The sequence below is a fragment of the Neoarius graeffei genome, chromosome 9 (genome assembly GCF_027579695.1).
Source record: "Neoarius graeffei isolate fNeoGra1 chromosome 9, fNeoGra1.pri, whole genome shotgun sequence".
Lineage (NCBI taxonomy): Eukaryota > Metazoa > Chordata > Actinopteri > Siluriformes > Ariidae > Neoarius > Neoarius graeffei.
The window spans coordinates 79,215,336-79,234,800 of record NC_083577.1 but is presented as its reverse complement, the minus strand read 5'-3'; the positions used below and the strand labels follow the sequence as shown (position 1 = coordinate 79,234,800).

General features: G+C 40.8%; 1 protein-coding gene across 1 annotated transcript in view; it reads left to right on the top strand.

Annotated features, from left to right (window-relative positions):
- Positions 1–19,465, top strand: part of LOC132891368 (protein FAM171B-like) — a 62,141-nt gene that overhangs the window by 33,532 nt on the left and 9,144 nt on the right. Inside the window, exons 2-7 of the mRNA XM_060928878.1 lie at positions 11,709–11,942; positions 14,519–14,611; positions 14,709–14,864; positions 14,957–15,127; positions 18,092–18,208; positions 18,323–18,446. Coding sequence (XP_060784861.1) covers positions 11,709–11,942; positions 14,519–14,611; positions 14,709–14,864; positions 14,957–15,127; positions 18,092–18,208; positions 18,323–18,446 — 895 coding nt within the window. The remainder of the gene's footprint in view (positions 1–11,708; positions 11,943–14,518; positions 14,612–14,708; positions 14,865–14,956; positions 15,128–18,091; positions 18,209–18,322; positions 18,447–19,465) is intronic.

Below are 19,465 nucleotides of genomic sequence, written 5' to 3'. Positions count from 1 at the left end.
GGCGAGGGCCTTTCTGTGTGGAGTTTGCATGTTCTCCCCGTGTCCACGTGGGTTTCCTCCGGGTGCTCCGGTTTCCCCCACAGTCCAAAGACATGCAGATTAGGTTAACTGGCGACTCTAAATTGACCGTAGGTGTGAATGTGAGTGTGAATGTGAATGGTTGTCTGTGTCTATGTGTCAGCCCTGTGATGACCTGGCGACTTGTCCAGGGTGTACCCTGCCTTTCGCCCGTAGTCAGCTGGGATAGGCTCCAGCTTGCCTGCGACCCTGTAGAACAGGATAAAGCAGCTAGAGATAATGAGATGAGATATTTTGCTACTGTAACATTGTAAATTTCCCTTTGTGGGATAATAAAAGGCTAGCTTAGCTTAGCACTGGAAATTATTCAATCAGAGGTAAATCATTTAGAACAGATATAATCAATGAAACCTTTATAGCATTACATAAAATGAATTCCAAGGGCATTTCAATTAGTTTTCTTTGGGTACCTGCTCATGCTGGTGTGGAGGGAAATGAACAAGTTGACAAGCTGGCTAAGCAAAACACTAAATAATAAAGAAATAGAATTGCAAATCCCAATTAGCAAGGCAGAGGCTAAGCTTTCTATCAAGGCCTATGCAAAGTCAGTCTGGCAGGAGTATTGCAATGGCAATGAAAAAGGGAGACATCTATATAACATTGAAAAACAGGTAAATACTGGAAGGATGGGGGCAGGAGTTGGAGAGAAGAAATTTCAGCATCCTGACAGCCTGGTGGATGAAGCTGTTCAGCAGTCTTGCGGAGCGGGCCTGGAAGCTCCAGTACATTTTTCCTGAGGGCAGGAGGTTGAAGAGTGAGTGTGAAGGGTAGGAGGTGTCACCAGCGATGCTGATGGCTCTGCAGGTGACACAGGAGTGATAGATGTCCATAAGGGAGGGCTGAGGGGCACCAATGATCTTGCTGGCTGTGTTCGTTATGCGTTGCAGAGTCTTCTGGCAGGAGTCATTGCAGCCTCCATACCACGCAGTGATGCAGCCAGTGAGGACACCTTCAATGGTGCCCCTGTAGAATGAGCACATGATGGGAGGTGGGACTCGTCCACTCCTCAGTTTGCGGAGGAAATAGAGGCGAGTTTGAGCCTTCTTGACCAGCAATGCGGTGTTGGGCCAGAAGAGGTCCTCAGCGATATGCACCCCTAGGAATTTGGTGCTGCTCACCCTCTCCACTGCAGCATCGTCGATGGTCAGAGGGGGATGCTGTGAGTGACCTCTTCTGAAGTCGACCACAATCTCTTTGGTCTTCCCCATGTTCATGAAGAGATTGTTGTCTTTGCTGCACTGGACCAGTTGGCTCATCTCATTCCTGTAGTTGGCTGCATTGTTGTTAGTGATGAGGCCCACCACAGTTGTGCTGTCTGCAAACTTGATGATGTGGTTGGTGTTGTAGATTGGTACACAGTCATGGGTCAGCAGGATGAAGAGGAGCGGGCTGAGTGCACACCCTTGTGGGGCCCCTGTGCTCAGCATGATGGTCCTAAACATAATAGGCAAACACCCAACCGGAAATTGTGAACATTCTGGCCATCCAGAATCAGTACAGTACTACTTCACTGCAAGAAATATGAATGTGAGAGAAATGAGCTTTTTAAATCTCTCAGAACAGTTAATCATCATAATTTCACATTACCTGGTTTATTAGGGAGAGCATCAAATCAGATATATCATTATATTATTAAGTTTCTGAAGGACAGAGAAATAGCTAAAAGAATATAAGTTGTTTTTTTGTTTGTTTGTGTGTGTTTTGTTTTCCCCCCTTCCCTTATATCTCCTGTTCCACATTCCAGCCCAGTCGGTGGCAGTAATGCACTTTTAAGTTGATTTGCCAACCACCATAAATCTTTAAAGAAGAAGAAGGGCCTCTTTGCATGACATCATGGGAAAATTAAAAGAAATCAACCAAGACATCAGGAAAAGAATGGTGGATCTTCACATGTCTGGTTCATCCTTGGGTACAATTTCCAGATGCTTGAAGGTCCCACGTTGATCTGTTCAAACAATAATATGCAAGTATAAACACCATGGGAGCACACAGCCATCATACCACTCAGGAAAGAGACGGCTTCTGTGTCCCAGAGATGAGCATGCTTTGGTGCGAAATGTGCAAATGAACCCCAGAACAACAGTGAAAGACCTTGTAAAGATGCTGGTAAGAGAGTATCATTATCCACAGTAAAACGAGTTCTGTACTGACATGAGCTGAAAGGCCACTTGGTGAGGAGAAAACCACTGCTCCAAAACCACCATAAAAAAAAACCCAGATTACAGTTTCAGCTGCACATAGGGACAAAGATCTTCATTTTTGGAGACATGTCCTGTGGTCTGATGAAACAAAAATTAAACTGTTTGGTCATAATGATCATCATTATGTTTGGAGAGGAAAGGGGGATGCTTGCAAGCCTCAGGACACCATCCCAACCATGAAGTCTGGGGGTGGCAGCATCCTGGTGTGGGGCTGCAAGAGGGCCTGGTACACTTCACAAAATAGACGACGTCATGAAGAAAGAAAATTATGTGGATATATTGAAGCAACATCTCAAGACATCAGCCAGAAAGTTAAAGCTTGAGCATGGATGGGTCTTTCAAATGGACAATGACCCCAAGCATACCTCTAAATTAGTTACAAAGTGGCTTAAGGACAACAAAGTGAAGGTATTGGAGTGGCCATCACAAAGCCCTGACCTTGATACTATAGAAAATTTGTGAGTGGCACTGAAAAGGCATGTGTGAGCAAGAAGGCCCACAAATTTGACTCAACTCCACCAGTTCTCTCAGGAGGAATGGGCCAAAATTCCAGCATGATATTGTGAGAAACTTGTGGAAGGTGACCCAAAACGCTTGATTAAGAGTTAAACAGTTCAAAGGCAATTCTACCAAATACTAACCAAGTGTATGTAAACTTCTGACTTTGATGAAAGTAATTAAAAATTCTCTGAAAAATTCTCTCTCTGATTATTCTGACATTTTACAAAAAAAAAAAAACCTTTAAAATTGGGGATCCTAACTGACCCAAAAATAGGAAAAGGTTCCTCAATTTTACTGTCAGACAGAGAGGAAAAAAAAAAGTTTGTCTCTTTTTCTAAACTGTATGTAAACATCTGGTTGAAATTGTATTTTATGGAAACATTATTAACATGGCAAGATCAGCTGATGGCAGATTGCACTTTAAATGATTAAATAACAAATTCTTGTAATTTTTGCATTCACCCAAAATATAAAATATATAAGGCCCTGGTCATGCTACTGGTCCCAATTATGTTGCACAAGGGGTAAAACTGAAACATCCTTGTATGTACCCAGTACTATACTTTTTGATTTCCTAATACTCTAAAGTTAACAAATTACAGGTATCTGAATGAAGAAACAAGAAGGCTCTTCTGCTTCAAATAAGAAGGTGGTGTACAGTAAACTCACTGTTTCTAGAATTCACTTTACCTCAGCTTGTCAATGATCCAATCAAAGTAAACACACTTTCTTTGTGGCAAAACTTGAAAATTTCAGCAGAATTGGAACACCGGTTACAGAGCCAATTGAAATTCTATATGTGGCATAAATGTTTATGGAGAATAGTCAAATGAACTTTGGCCAAATGGCACATCTTAAAGTGCACATCCTGGACCAATTTAGTGTTTTTTTATATGAAAGTATGTCCCTTTACACACTCATCCAGAAGGGTAATTTTGCACAAGGCCATCTGTCTACAGCAGAAAAAAATAAAATAACAAAACGCATCTGAAAAAATCCCAAGGGAGTCTGGAGCCAGATTCGTGACATCACGTGTGGATCCGCCAGCAGGCTGAGAGAGCTTGCATGGATTCAGTGCACAGTCTGTGTAGACCAAGTTTAGCAGCTAGCAATTTTGCATTGAAATATGGAATTGTTGCCTGAGCTTCTAAACCCATGTATCAATGCTCATCTATCTATTGTTACATAAATCATATTTTTTCTAATTACTATTACGTATCTATATATTTCTTCATTTAGAAGAGTACTGGCTACTGTAGGAGAAAGATTTCATAAGCTACACGCATGGAATCGGCTAAGCAGGGTTGTATATACATTTAATGTCAAGTTTATTTGTATAGCGTTTTTAACAAAAACATTGTCGCAAAGCAGCTTTACAGAATTTGAACGACTTAAAACATGAGCTAATTTTATCCCTAATCTATCCCCAATGAGCAAGCCTGTGGCGACAGTGGCAAGGAAAAACTCCCTCAGACGACATGAGGAAGAAACCTCGAGAGGAACCAGACTCAAAAGGGAACCCATCCTCATTTGGGCAACAACAGACAGCATGACTATAACATTAACAGTTTTAACATGAAGTCAGTTTCGTTGATGTTATAAACTCTTCACTGATGGAAACTTGAGTGCAAAACTGTTCATGACAACTGCAGTCCTAAAGTTAGCAAGTCAACTGTAGTCCTCAGCCATAAAAGCATTACTGTAAGAATCCAGAGCGTCCTCCAGGTGTAACTTTCAACTGTCCTCATGGGGCCGTCATCCACAGGAGCGATGCGATGAGACTCCAACCAGACACAGGACACCAGGATGGATCAAGTAGGTCCGAGGAGCAGAAGAGATCAGCACCTCGATCCCAGGACCAACATGTAACTCAGAGGGACAGATTTGGGGGGAGGGGGGAGAGAGAGGGAGAGAAAACACAGGTTGTTAGGTATGCCCAATGTCACCTGAATAAGTAGGAGCAGTATACATATTGCACTGAGTACAAGCAGGGACTCTGGCAACTAACTATGACAGCATAACTAAAAGGGGAGAGCTAGAAGGTAACACAGGCATGAGGGAGCCCCGGGACATAAAACAGCCACCCACTACACCGTCAACAAACTCGAGTGAGCAAGCGAGTGGGGACTGACAGCATCCATACATCCCAGTTTACCATAATACTCTATGCCTGAGGACCCTCCAGATCTACACCTTTACCTCATAAACACCATTAACAAAAGGCTTGACTAAACAGATATGTTTTCAGCCTAGACTTAAACACTGAGACTGTGTCTGATTCCCAAACACTACTTGGAAGGCTGTTCTATAACTGTGGGGCTTTGTAAGAAAAGGCTCCGCCCCCTGATGTAGCCTTCACTATACGAGGTACCAGCAGATAGCCTGCACCTTTTGATCTAAGTAGGCATGGCGGGTCATAGAGGAGCAGAAGTTCACTCAGGTACTGTGGTGCGAGACCATTCAGTGCTTTAAAGGTCAATAGTAGTACTTTATAATCAATACGAAATTTGATTGGGAGCCAATGCAGTGTGGATAAGACAGGGGTGATGTGGTCATATTTTCTAGTTCTAGTAAGGACTCTTGCTGCTGCATTTTGAATTAACTGGAGCTTGTTTATGCACTTATTGGAACATCCAGACAGTAAGACATTACAATAATCCAACCTGGAGGTAATGAAAGCATGAACTAGTTTTTTCCATGTCACGTAGTGACATTAAATTTCTTATCTTAGCAATATTTCTGAGATGAAAGAAAGCTATCCGGATAATGCTATCAATGTGAGTTTCGAATGAAAGACTGGGGTCAATAATCACTCCGAGGTCTTTTACTGCTGCACGTGAAGAAACAGAAAGGCCATCCAGAGTTACTGTGTAATCAGAAAACTTATTTCTAGCTGCATGTGGTCCTAGTACAAGTACTTCAGTCTTGTCAGAGTTAAGCAGAAGGAAGTTAATAAGCATCCAGTGTCTAATGTCCTTCACACATTCCTCAATTCTATTAAGCTGGTGTCTCTCATCAGGTTTTGCAGAAACATACAACTGTGTGTCATCAGCATAACAGTGGAAACTAATACGTTTACGAACATCACCACCCAGAGGTAACATATATAAAGAAAAAAGCAGTGGATCCAAGACAGAATCTTGTGGAACACCAAACTTTACCTCAGTATGTCTAGAAATATCACCATTTATATCAATATACTGACAGCGATCAGTTAAATAAGAGCTGAGCCAGGAGACGGCCGTTCCCTTAAGTCCCACAACATTTTCTAGTCTATCCAGAAGAATGGAATGATTAATGGTATCAAATGCTGCACTAAGGTCAAGCAACACAAGCAGTGAGATGTGTTTGACAGGTCCCAAGATCTCAAGCCCTGACACACACATCCCTTGATACATGTGAAGTAGGGCTGTAACAATATGCGTATCGAAATCGCGATACGCAGAGCCACGATCCGTGTCGAGATACAAGAAGGCAGAATCACGGTACACCCTTTCAAACTTCTCCTCAGCCCAAAAACAGAGGTGCTTCCAAACTTCAATTTATGAATACTTTACTTTTTATTTAAATTACATTTTAAACTTACTTAAATTACTTTTATTTTTTATATCTATTAGTAAGTCATTTTTTTGCCAACCTGCGACAATCTTCTGCGAGTCACGCAACGTCCACACTCGCCACTGGCAGAGCATTCATTTCTTTTAAGCGGTCGCCATTCTGGTTGCGACGCGGGGAGCGAATCTGTAAACAAGCAGCTCATTGGCTGGCTAGGTGTGCCACAAGCCAATCACAATCACTTGACCGGAAAGGCATGCAGTGTTGCCAGATTGGGTGGTTTTAGGTGCTTTTTGGCTGGTTTTGAACATATTTTGGGGTGGAAAACGTTACAGTATCTGGCAACACTGAGCATCTGCTTGGGCGGAAGCCTTCTGCGGCAGTTACATTTTGACACGCGAGCAATGTTTCACTATAAAAATTCCGTAATTTCCATCTGTTTTCTGCAATCACAGAAAATCATTGGCCCTATGAGAGTGAGACAGTGAGAGAGCCACCCCTAACCCCCCCCAAAAAAAATCTTAACGGATTTACACGATTTGGAAAAATTACTTTTTCAGAACCGAAAAAAAACAGAGCTTCCGGCTCAACAGTATTTTGAGAAATAAAACAATCTTTGGATATACATTTGTTCATTTTTGCATACATATTACTCATTCTCTGCAGTGGTCTGAATTATTTGTTATTAAATAGTTAATGTAAGTAGGTAAATGTTAATAAGTCAAATTTACTACTTTAAAAAAACATTTAAAAAAAAATCGTGGGTGTATCGAATCGTGGGTCAAAAATCGCGATACGAATCGAATCGTGAGTTGGGTGTATCGTTACAGCCCTAATGTGAAGTAAGTGTATTATCACCCAGCGCTTTCGTGATGTTTACTTTTGTGTGTGTCAATAAATAACATTATCCATGTACCACACAAATGCAGGAACACCTAATTTAGAGTATAGTCTCTCTTATTTCTTACCCTGGCAATCAACTTGTGAATTGCCAATTTTCTTGGTCTTTTTCTTGGCTCTGCTTGGTCCTCAGCTTTTTCCGGGTGCCTCGCACAAAGCGCTCCCATTTCTCTCTCATTGTCTGGTCTTTTGGAAAATGATGAGTACTAATCCCATCATGATTGGTGTTGCTATACCCTCCTACGATACATCTGTTAACCATTTTAATAATTACATGATAATGTTGAAGAAATTTGCAGAAAACCACCAGGTTGTATTCTCATAAACAAACCAACGCTGACATAGGATTCAGAAGGAGGCATCCCGCACATGACGTCACGAATTCAATGTTTGCCGGGAAATCCAAATGCCAATTTTTTTCAGAGGCAGACGAATTCGCATCAAATGGCTTGATTTCAACTGAATTTTTCTGGTCTTGCACAAGGTAAAAAAATTGCACAAAATGCAAAATGTGACAGATATTTGACCAAAGTTTAATATAAAATAAGAGAATTACATTGATCTTGCTCCTACATATACCCAAGATGTGCACTTTAAAGTTCAGTGTTTCAGAAGTCTTTGTGAAAACCAAAATTTGTGTCAGTCTCAAAACTTTTGGCCACGACTGTATGTTAGACTCTGCCTTCTCAGAGAGCATTTTGAATGACTCCAGTTCTTACCTGTTGGGACACAGCAGCCTATTAGAAATAACTTCAAGTTGTTTACGGAAAATGTCACATACGGAACCATGGGTTTGCATTGCATCTGGTGAGATGGACCTTCAACATGCAGCTTGAATCGTACTACACATTGAAACTATCAATTGTTAGTTGTCCAACCAATAAGAAATTTAAATAGAGGCTATGCCAAACAGGAAAAAAACTATGAACAGTTCCTATCTGGTCCTATATCTACATGCAACACAGCATATGGCCAAATGGGAAGCTTTGGGTGACTGTGGTCACCTGGAAATAGATCAGAAAAAAATAATTATGCTACCCAAGCTAGTCCTATATGAACACTATTAGAACATGATGTGCTTTTGGTGATAAATATCAAACATGATCTAATAGGAGCTTAGACATGACATTTTTTTGGAGTAGGACCAATAGTGCAACCAAGCAGGCCATAAGCACATAGCATGTATCAATATCCGTAACTACAGAGATAATGCTAAATTAGTTTATTTGGTATATGTCCTAATCCCCGTTTGGCTACATTACAGCTTTGTGGTAGCAAAAGAATGATAATTTCAAATGTGCAAATGAAACTGTACATGTAATACCAAAGACATCCTGTGCAATGTAAGTACAGGGAGGAAAAATAAGAAAACATTCACTATAGAATGGTTTAAGCACTTTAGAAATACTGTATCATGGTTTCATCACGGCAATAAAGAAAAAGGATGAGAGAAGGAAGGATGTTGACTGAGGAATTACTGAGGGTGAAAAGGGTAAAATGAAATAAAGGCATAGTATCTGATTTCATTGTGTGAGTAAAGATGATGTATTTTTTCCCCCTTCGGACAGCTGTTGAAGTAGAGTTTTTATTAAAAATGCATGATGGATTTATTTTTGGATGTTTTGTGAAATTGCTGGTGTAGGCAATGTTGGAGCATTACAGTTGATCTCACATCAAATCAGCTTTTAGCCTAATGGCACGGCCCATTTGTGTTTAGGGCATTGTGTCCTTTGAATCCATTTAGAAAGCTAATGAGTTCATTTGTAGCATAATTTTTATGCACATTCAACTCAAAATCTCCAAGTATACAGTACAGTGGATTATAACAGAATTAAGAAACATCAGCAGGGCAGTATTAAATTTGCATGGTTTACATACTGGAGGGAAATTACTTTGTTCTTCATGTTTGGGTGGAAGAGCCAGACTAAATCTTAAATGGATTAGGACACAATATAGACTACAGGAATATGTATACAGTACCAGTCAAAAGTTTGGACACTCCTTCTAATTCAATTGTTTGTGTTTCTTTGTTTGATTAATTGAAAGACACTTCATGTCTTAACGTAATGATGGATGTTATTTCTCTTTACTTAGTTGAGCGGTTCTTGATATAATATGGATTACTACAGTTGTGGAATATAGCTATTTACTCTATTATTATTATTTACTATTTACTGTTTGATCTCAAACACATTAAGAAGGCAAGAAATTGCACTAATTAACTTTTGACGAGGCAGACCTATTAACAGAAGCATTCCAGGTGACTACCTCATGAAGCTGGTTAAGATAATGTGCAAAGCATCATCAAGGTAAATGGTGGCTACTTTGGAGAATCTAAAATATCAAGCATTTTAAAAACTTTTTTATTTCCCAGATAATTCCATATATGTTCCATAAGTTATTTCATAGTTTTGATGTTTTCAGTATTGTTCTACAATATAGAAAATAGTCAAAACAGAGAAAAACCTATGAATGAGTAGGGGTGTACAAATTTTTGACTGGCACTGAATGTTTTTGGATTAATATTACGGCTGCATTAATGTGTATGTCACATTTTACTGCTGTAGATGTTTAAGGTTGAGATCATTTTAATTACTTTATATACTATTGGGTAGTTTAATCTATAGTAGTGCATCATATTTTACAAGAGCATCATATGTTTATCGTGTCACTGTCCTGTAGGAACCACGTATCTCTAAAAAGCCAGCCTTTCTTGAGCTCAGAAGAATAGCGCTGTTTTGGTCTTTGTGGCAATCCAGCTAATCCAAGAAAAAAAAATGCAATCCTAAAAAGTAACTCATAACCTAAACTTTCAGATAAGTGTAGCTGAGTAAAAAGTATCAGCAAGGTAAATGCTGGCTACTTTGAGGAATCTAAAATGTGAAACATTTTGTTTTTAACACTTTTTGTCTCATCTCATCTCATTATCTCTAGCCGCTTTATCCTTCTACAGGGTCGCAGGGAAGCTGGAGCCTATCCCAGCTGACTACGGGCGAAAGGCGGGGTACACCCTAGACAAGTCGCCAGGTCATCACAGGGCTGACACATAGACACAGACAACCATTCACACTCACATTCACACCTACGGTCAATTTAGAGTCACCAGTTAACCTAACCTGCATGTTTTTGGACTGTGGGGGAAACCGGAGCACCCGGAGGAAACCCACGCGGACACGGGGAGAACATGCAAACTCCGCACAGAAAGGCCCTCGCTGGCCACGGGGCTCGAACCCGGACCTTCTTGCTGTGAGGCGACAGCGCTAACCACTACACCACCGTGCTGCCCCTACACTTTTTGTTTACCACTTAATTCCATAATTGTTCCATATGTTATTTCATAGTTTGATGTCTTCAGCAGTGTTTTAGTCGAGTCACTAAACCTTGAGTCCGAATCCAATCTTGAGTCCCCAGTGTTCAAGTCCAAGTCATTAAAGAACATTTCAAGTCAAGTCCACTCTTGATCCGAGCCAAGTCCAAGTCGAATTCGAGAACAAGACCCCAACTGCACCATTTGACAGTGGCTGTTGCTGCCTTTATGTGAAACCATCTCTGCTACTGTGTTGGACTAACGTTACTGCTCGACTGCCCCTTTTTAGTTAATAGGCTACAGATAAAAAGCTTATTCATCGCTCAGCAAGCCTTGCCCACTATCAACAGGGTAAGTAATATGAGAGAGGGTTAACACTAGCTAGTTCATCACTCAGCAAGCAAGCTCCACTATCAACAGATCAATGACCATAGCGTATCACTTACTTCTTGGGGTGGAATCTTGCCAAATGACAACTGAAGTTCAAGGTTGTCCCCATCGTCTCCTTGATAGTTCTACATATGGAACACATAGCAGTGCATATTTTTCCCCACTGCACGAGAAGTCTGTATAAGCGAAGCGGACAATCCTAGGAGCGTTCTCTCCAGGCATTTTAGCGCCATTAACGTTAGTTTGTTCCTGAACATGACGTATGAACAGGTGAATGCGCATTCTCTTAAACAAAATTAGTATAAAAATTAATGTTGATATAAATATCTTATGCCAAATTATTATGGTATGTTATAAAAAAATAAAGAAAAAATCTGAGTCCTCGTCTCCAATTTACGAGTCAGAATACAGTCAATGCATGAGTCCGAGTCCAAGTCAAGTCATGAGTCCTTAAACTTAGGATATGAGTCGGACTTGAGTCCTACAAGCCTGGTCTTCAGTATTGTTTTACAATGTTGAAAATAGACAAAATATAGAAAAAAACCTATGAAATGAGTAGGTGTCCAAATTTTTGACTGGTTCTGTCCATCAGCTTTTTAAGACTCCCCATTTTTGTTTAAGCCGAACATGCAATATATAACATAAGTTTCTACATCCCAATAATTCTTGGCTCAAATGTGTTGGAAACTGGAATTGAACAGAATCGTATTTACTGCATGTTGGTAAGTGTATACAAGTTAAAAAAGGCATCTCTAACCATGATTCTGTTGCTCCAGAGTCGACATTCACTCTCAGGGTTCAGGTGAAGAATGGAGTGAGCCAACAGCCGCTGAGCCATGCATCCCTGGAAGTGTTTGCAAACTACACACTCATCAACTCCACCACAACCGGCAGGGACGGTGTCACTGTGCTCAGGGTGCCATACACACACAGCCAGCCTCTCATGCTGGTGGTCAGGAAAGATGGTTATATCCAAACGCCATTGCTTTGGAAAACCACAAAAATACCAAGTAAGTAAAAACAAAGTAATAAAAAGTAACCACTGGTGAATTTTGTGAGCAGGGTGCACATAGTAGTATGACTTTTGTCAGAATAATCATTAAAAAAATAGCCTCAATGAGGCTATAGCTCATACTGGCCACTGTTGTGCGTGAGTTTAAAATCCAATCAATCCTGTGGGAGGAGTAGCAAGTTTTGTGAAATTGCATATGACCCCTGTGTAGCCGCATCCATGGCAGGTGGCGCCACCTGGTGAACAACTCTTGTTGGAATATGCTTTTAGAGTCTTTTGGGTGAGTTTCAGTGAAAACATCCTAGCAGTTTACAAACAGTAGTGTTTGGTGTGATGGGTCACCTAAAACGCCCATAAAATGTTAAATATGACAGATGGCACCACCGTCTTGACAACTTTTATACATACCAACTTGGGGAACATTCCTTATAAGTTTGATCCAAATCTGATCCAAATCTGATCATGGCAGGTGGCGCCACCTGGTGAACAACTCTTGTTGGAATATGCTTTTAGAGTCTTCTGGGTGAGTTTCAGTGAAAACATCCCAGCAGTTTACGAAGAGTAGTGTTTAATGTGACTAGTCACCTAAAATTTTCAGATGACCATAAAATTGTAAATATGACAGGTGGTGCCACCATCTTGACAACTTTTAGGCACACCCACCTGGGGAACATTTTATGCGAGTTTGATCAAAATCTGATCAGTCCTGTAGGAGGAGTAGTGATTTTTGTAAATTGTGGCCGGACGATGATGACAGATAGACAACGGACAGATGACACATGATCGCATAAGCTCATCTGGCTTGGCCTATGGCCGGATGAGCTAAAAATATATACTCACTGTATACTGTATTATTTATGTAGTTGGCTCATATTATCAATGGGGTCTTGGGTGTCTCTATTTCCATTTAAATTAAATGCTAATAATTCAAATGAATATCTGATAAGTTGAATTTTATCAAGTAAACTGTATTGTCGTACCAAAAAAGATAACCCAGGTCAATGTGACAACATCTTTTCAGTCATCGAACAGAACATGATGGTTTGGATGTTAAAGGAATGACTGCCAATATGAAATCACAGCAAAAGCAGTGCCCTAAAGTCCATGTGCAGCATTGGCCCACTTCCTCCCCACTGTCTGATCCATCCTCATGCCCTACTTCTGGCTGGAGTCTCAGCACATTGCTCCTGTGGAGGACGGCTCCATATGGACAGTCAAAAGTCGCACTTGGAAGATGGCTCTGGACACTTACAGTAATACATTATGTCTGAGAAGTATAGTTGACTTGCTAACTTTAGGACTGCAGTTGTCATGAACAGTTTTGCACTCAAGTTTCCAACTGAAACAAAACAGACTTCATGTTAAAACGATAATTATTTTCCTGGTTTCACAGTTATACTTTGTGACTCCATAGGACACTGTTATAGAAGTGAGTTATTTATAATCGCACTATCTGTTATCACCCAGATGAGGATGGGCTCCCTTTTGAGTCTGGTTCCTCTCGAGGTTTCTTCCTCATGTCGTCTGAGGGAGTTTTTCCTTGCTGCTGTTGCCCTATACAAATAAACTTGACTTGATGCTATTTTAAGTTCGTTTCTTAAGACAAGGATTTTTTTTTAAGGTGTTACCTTGTTGACAGTTTTGGCGGGAATCTTCCACCTTCTTCAAAACAGTCACCAGATGTCGAGTGGTGACGTGCCTTATCAGCTGATGTTATGCTACGGAGGCGTGAACGTCCCGCCCAATTTGACAGGTAGTTCACGCCTCCTGCTGTCAGGTTGCTCCCCCAGGACAGCGCTCCAGGTGTGTGACAGCGCGTACGCTCCCTCATCCCGGTTCATCGTCCTCTGCGCCCACTTGCATATCTCCACTGCCTCTAAAATCCAACGCTGGTATCTATTTTCTTCAGCGCGAATGACTCTGGCCTCTTCCCAATTCATTATATGATTATGTCGTTTGCAGTGGTCTGAAATGGCTGATTTTAAGTTTTCTTGGTTTGCTTTTTCTTTTTCGGATCTTGTGAGTCTTTTTGTTGTTTCTTTTTCACATTCTATTTGGTGTTCTTTCCTACGAGTATGGAAGCATCTGCCCGTTTCACCAATATAGACTTTATTACATGAACGGCAAGGGATTTCAGAGATGACGTTGCATTTATTGTCCAGTTTTATTTTGTCTTTGGGGTGAACTAGCAGCTGTCGGAGGTTCTTGTATGGTTTGACCGGGGTGTTGATATGGTATTTCCTCATGGATCGTTGGATCAGCTGATAAGGCACGTCACCACTCGACATCTGGTGACTGTTTTGAAGAAGGCGGAAGATTCCCGCTGAAACTGTCAACAAGGTAACACCTTAAAAAAAAATCCTTGTCTTAAGAAACGAACTTAAAATAGCTTTAATAGTTAGACATAATGAACTTCCACTACAAACTTGACTTGACTTAATGAGCATATCCAGCAAAACTAATGTGATATTTCCACATAGATCTGCTTCATTCTAATGGTAGAGTGTGTTGGAAGCTTTGGCATGCAGTGTCATTAAGTTAATGATAGTGAGATGTTTTGTGTCTATTTTTCAGTTTTTTCATCTGTGACACTGCCACTTTTCTACCAACACCAAGGAAACATATGGCTGTTTGAAGATTTGGTCGTCATAACAGGCAAAATGTCTGGTCTGTAGCTATGGTTTCTGTACGATGATACAGTACGCACAGTCATGTTGCTTACAAGCTAAACATGTTGATCTCTCTACATTGTGTTTATAACCAGATACTGTGCCTCCTGCAAATGTGCAGTTCCCAAAGAGACTGCTCTCTCTACCAGACAACAACATCTCTTCATTAACAGCCTACCTGACTGTCCCCCGACTCTCTGCAGACAAACATTTCTTCCCCAACACCACAGGCATCATCATGAGCAAGTCAGGTAGAATATAACTGGCCTAAACATGGATGTGTAAGTTATAATAGAACAGTTTTTCGAGCCTGTGTAACTGTGTGTATGTTTTATATTCACAGGATATAGGAGTGTTGAGTTAAACCCAATTGCAGCAGTTAGTGTCCAGCTCTTGTATAATGGAAGAGATGTGCAGATATCAGGCCCTGTCCAGATCACACTGCCTCTCATTGAAAGCAGCCAATCACAGCTCTCCTATACTGTCCCAGCCTGGTCATTGGACAGAAAGACTGGTAGGTTGTTTTTTTTTTCTTCCTTGGATAATAAATTATGTTCTGCCTTTAGAAATACTAACAGAAAGCTCCAGAGTGGTTCAGAAAGGTGTTTGCCTGGGAGGGGAAGGAAGGAAGAGAAAGGAAAGAAAGCTGAGATAAGCTAAATTTTATTGATTCACATGTTACAGCAGCTCCAAGTAGAAAAATAAATAAGAGAGTGAATAATTAAAATTAGGTGTGAATGGTTGTTTGTCTCTTTGTGAATGGTTATTGCCCTGCGATAACCTGGTGAGTTGTCCAGGGTGTACCCTGCCTCTCGCCCATAGTCAGCTGGGATAGGCTCCAGCTTGCCTACGACCCTGTAGAACAGGATAAGCGGCTACAGATAATGGATGGATGGATAATTAAAGTTAAAACCACAATATATGGATATATACTACAGGCATCTTGCATCCATCCATCTCATAAGATTGTTTCACACAAAACACTTTCTGGAATGGTTCAAGAAGCCGATTTTAGCATGGCAGTCATGGCCACAATGTTCACACATAAACTGAGAGGGCTCAGATTGCCCTTCTGTACCTTATCTCTATCCTGTATCTCTAAACATGTGGCCTGGTGCAGTATTGCAGCCTACGTGTCGAAAAAGAACTATACGCCCCATGCACACAGTGAAGCAGGTAGGTTGTGACCGGACAACACTTAACTGCTCGGGGGCTACCCGGGTAAAGACAGGTGGTTGCTATCCAATGAGATGTAGTCTCTCCTACAGTCAGAAGTGGCCCCTGACATGCTTTAATTACACCAATCATAAGGAGCTTATCAACGGTAACTTCCAACTTCCCGTGTTGTTGCCATGGTGAATCGATCATGGAAGAGTGTCCTCTCTGGAGTGTGAAAAAAAGCCTAGGCTATATTTTGGAAGTCCTGGGCTGCCTAGACACTAGGTCTCCCATCTCTTGTCGTGCCAATAGAGTCCAATGGACAGGCAGAGCCAATACAATTTTCTTGATTTTCTGTAGGGGTTTACACCCTTAGCCTTTGTCTTGACTGGACTTTCCACAAGGCAATAGGTTTTTATATATATATAAAAAACACTAGAATATTGAATATTATTCTATTCACATTCACTGGATATGAGCAATCACGCTCTGATTGGCTACTCTACAACTAGGATATCAGTTCATATACCATGAGTAGAGAAAATGGCGGAGCGCATCAAGTCAGATATATCACTTTATCAAGTATCTAAAAGAAACAGAAATAGCTAAAAGGATATAGTTTGTTTGTTTTTTTCCCCACCAATATGTCCTGTTCCACACTTCAGCCTAGTTGGGTGCCGCCAAACCACCAAACACTCTGAAGAAGAAGAAAATGGTGGAGCGTGTTGCTGAACCAACCGAGGACAAAATAAAAACTCTACTCGAAAAAAAACACCAAATAATACAAAAAAGTAATAAAAGTATTTGATGGTCAGAACATATTTTTATTTTTCAAGCATTATTATTATTATTCTCATCTCATTATCTCTAGCCGCTTTATCCTTCTACAGGGTCGCAGGCAAGCTGGAGCCTATCCCAGCTGACTATGGGCGAAAGGCAGGGTACACCCTGGACAAGTCGCCAGGTCATCACAGGGCTGACACATAGACACAGACAACCATTCACACTCACATTCACACCTACGCTCAATTTAGAGTCACCAGTTAACCTAACCTGCATGTCTTTGGACTGTGGGGGAAACCGGAGCACCCGGAGGAAACCCACGCAGACACGGGGAGAACATGCAAACTCCACACAGAAAGGCCCTTGCCGGCCCCGGGGCTCGAACCCAGGACCTTCTTGCTGTGAGGCGACAGCGCTAACCACTACACCACCATGCCGCCCCATTATTATTATTATGGCATTTTTTCACAAATTGCTACTGTCATTTCACCAGTTTGTTAACATTCTAAGCGGAAAATATTTTGTCTGATGTTTTGTAAAAAGTTTTTAATTCATCAAATTTGCAAAAAATAAAAATTTTCCATTTCTCAAAATCCAGTGAATGTGGATAGAATAAAACAGTTATTCCACTCAGTTTCGTCGTATATGGTATAGCCAACTCTGCGCTACATGCCTCATCGGCTATCAGCTCATGTATGACTCGATTTCATGGAATAACTGTTAAATATCTACTAAAATACACAAACTGAAATCATTTCACTATGTTTTATATTGAGTGGAATAACATTCTATCCATATTCACTCAATTTTGAGAGAGCATTTTTTTTTATTTTTTGCAATTTCGATAAATAAAAACTTTACATCAAACGTCTGACAAAATCATTTCCGCTTAAAATGTAAACAAACTGGTGAAATGACAGTAGCAATTAATGAAAAATGCTATAATAATTCTTGAAAAAGAAAAAAGATACGTTCTTACCATCAAATACTTTATTCCATAGGTTTTTGGGGGGTTTTGTCTTTTTTCGAATAGTTTTTATTTCATCCTTGGTTGGTTCAGCAACACGCTCTGCCATTTTGTTTTTCTGTATTCACGGTATATGAGCTGACATCCTAGTAGTAGAGTAGCCAATCAGAGCATATGATTGCTTTTATATATATGTGTGTGTGTGTGTGGTGTATATGTATTAATTGTGCATTTCTTATTTAGTAAAGGCAGAAAAGATTCTTATGCTACTGTATACATTTTGTAAGTAAAATTTTGGGTTATTTTAGAAACCTGTGAATGAAATTACAGTAATATTTTACTTAAAAGTTGGTCAAAAGTACACCTACATAAATATTTCATGACAACTAACATAACCCCAATCAACATTTTAAAGACTTATTCCAACTGTCTTTATGACCCCTGACCTCTGTTGGAATAAGCCTTTACGTGAGTTTGTCTTGAAAAGCTTATGTAGTCCTTGTGTACCCCTGCGAATACTGTAGTGTTACTAAAATGATTAATTAGGATGGTGTGTTTTTGTCCACGCAGGTGCATGGGTGAACCGTGGTCTGGGAACAGTTCAAATGGAGGACAGACATTTGGTTTGGGTCTACATCGCTCCCCATCTGGACTACTGGATTGCTGCCCCTTTTCCCTCATCCACTGGTAGATTTTTTTTTCTTTTCTGGCACATGTAGACCAGCTAAAATTCATAGTGTATGGCTTTAGATGTTTATGACTATTTCTTCCAAACATAACCAGATTTTCTTGAAAATCTAGGTTACATGGGACATGAAAGCACTCTGGACTTCATTTCATACAATGCATACCTTCTTGTTCCCGTAGTAGGAGGAGGTTTAGTGATTGCTGTTGGGTTGCTTGCTGTGGTGTCATGCTATTGTAGGTAAGGCCATTTTTATATAATTTCCCTGAGTAATTCCATTTGCCATCACCAGTTTCCTCACTGTAATATCATCCCAATTGGTTTAAATGCCAAATATGCCAAACTGTCAACTTTGACCTACTAATAAAACATTTGTGTGTATAGCCAGTGACAGATTTAGGTGTGGGTGATATGGGCAGCTGCCCAAGGTGGTATCTTGTCAGGGATGACATGGGGCACGTGCACAAAAAACAATCAGAATGGGGACATCAATTAATCTGTCGTGGATCAATTAATCTGTTGGAGCGCCATCCTGATTTTAGTTTGTGAGCTAGGCAGGTTACTTTCTGGTCTCCCACTCAGAAGTATGAGACAGAGAGGAAAGTGGTGGTGGTGGTTTGACCTCAGGTCCCCCCAAATGAATCCTGAAGCAGGGGGAGCGGGGTAATCTATCAAATAGTGCACCTCTAATTTTGTACAGTACTTTCGTAATTAGAGGATTGCATTAGAGGAGAAATGTGTAAGAAATAATTATATTTTGTTATTGTATACTTTGTCATCGCTTTAGCCTCAGTCACAACCGGCCGTACGTGCTCCTACGGCCGGTCTATGTGCAAAAAACGCAAGAAACACACGGAGGGCGCGTGTGACGTGCTGATTTTCGAGCCATAGACTGGCCGCAGACCAGCCGCAGAGGTTCTTTATCATGTCAAACAAACTCTACGGGCGCTTATGTTTTTTTCAGGTTGCAAGACAAACTTACAGTCAGCATGTGTCTTTCTCCATGAACAAAAAAAAACGCAGCAATTTGGGAAATGCCAAAAATCGCACGGCCAAAAAATCGTACGTCCGGTTGTGACCTAGGCTTTCATGAGTATAATATTATGAAACTAATGAAAGAGTACTTACTTACTTAGGCCCTTAGCTCCTCCTGGAGCATAGGCCATTGACGACCTCCCTCCTCCATCTCACATGTCTTGGGCTAGCCTTGCAAGCATGTTCCAGGTGTGGCTCAAGCTCATCACAGCGTCAACATCACA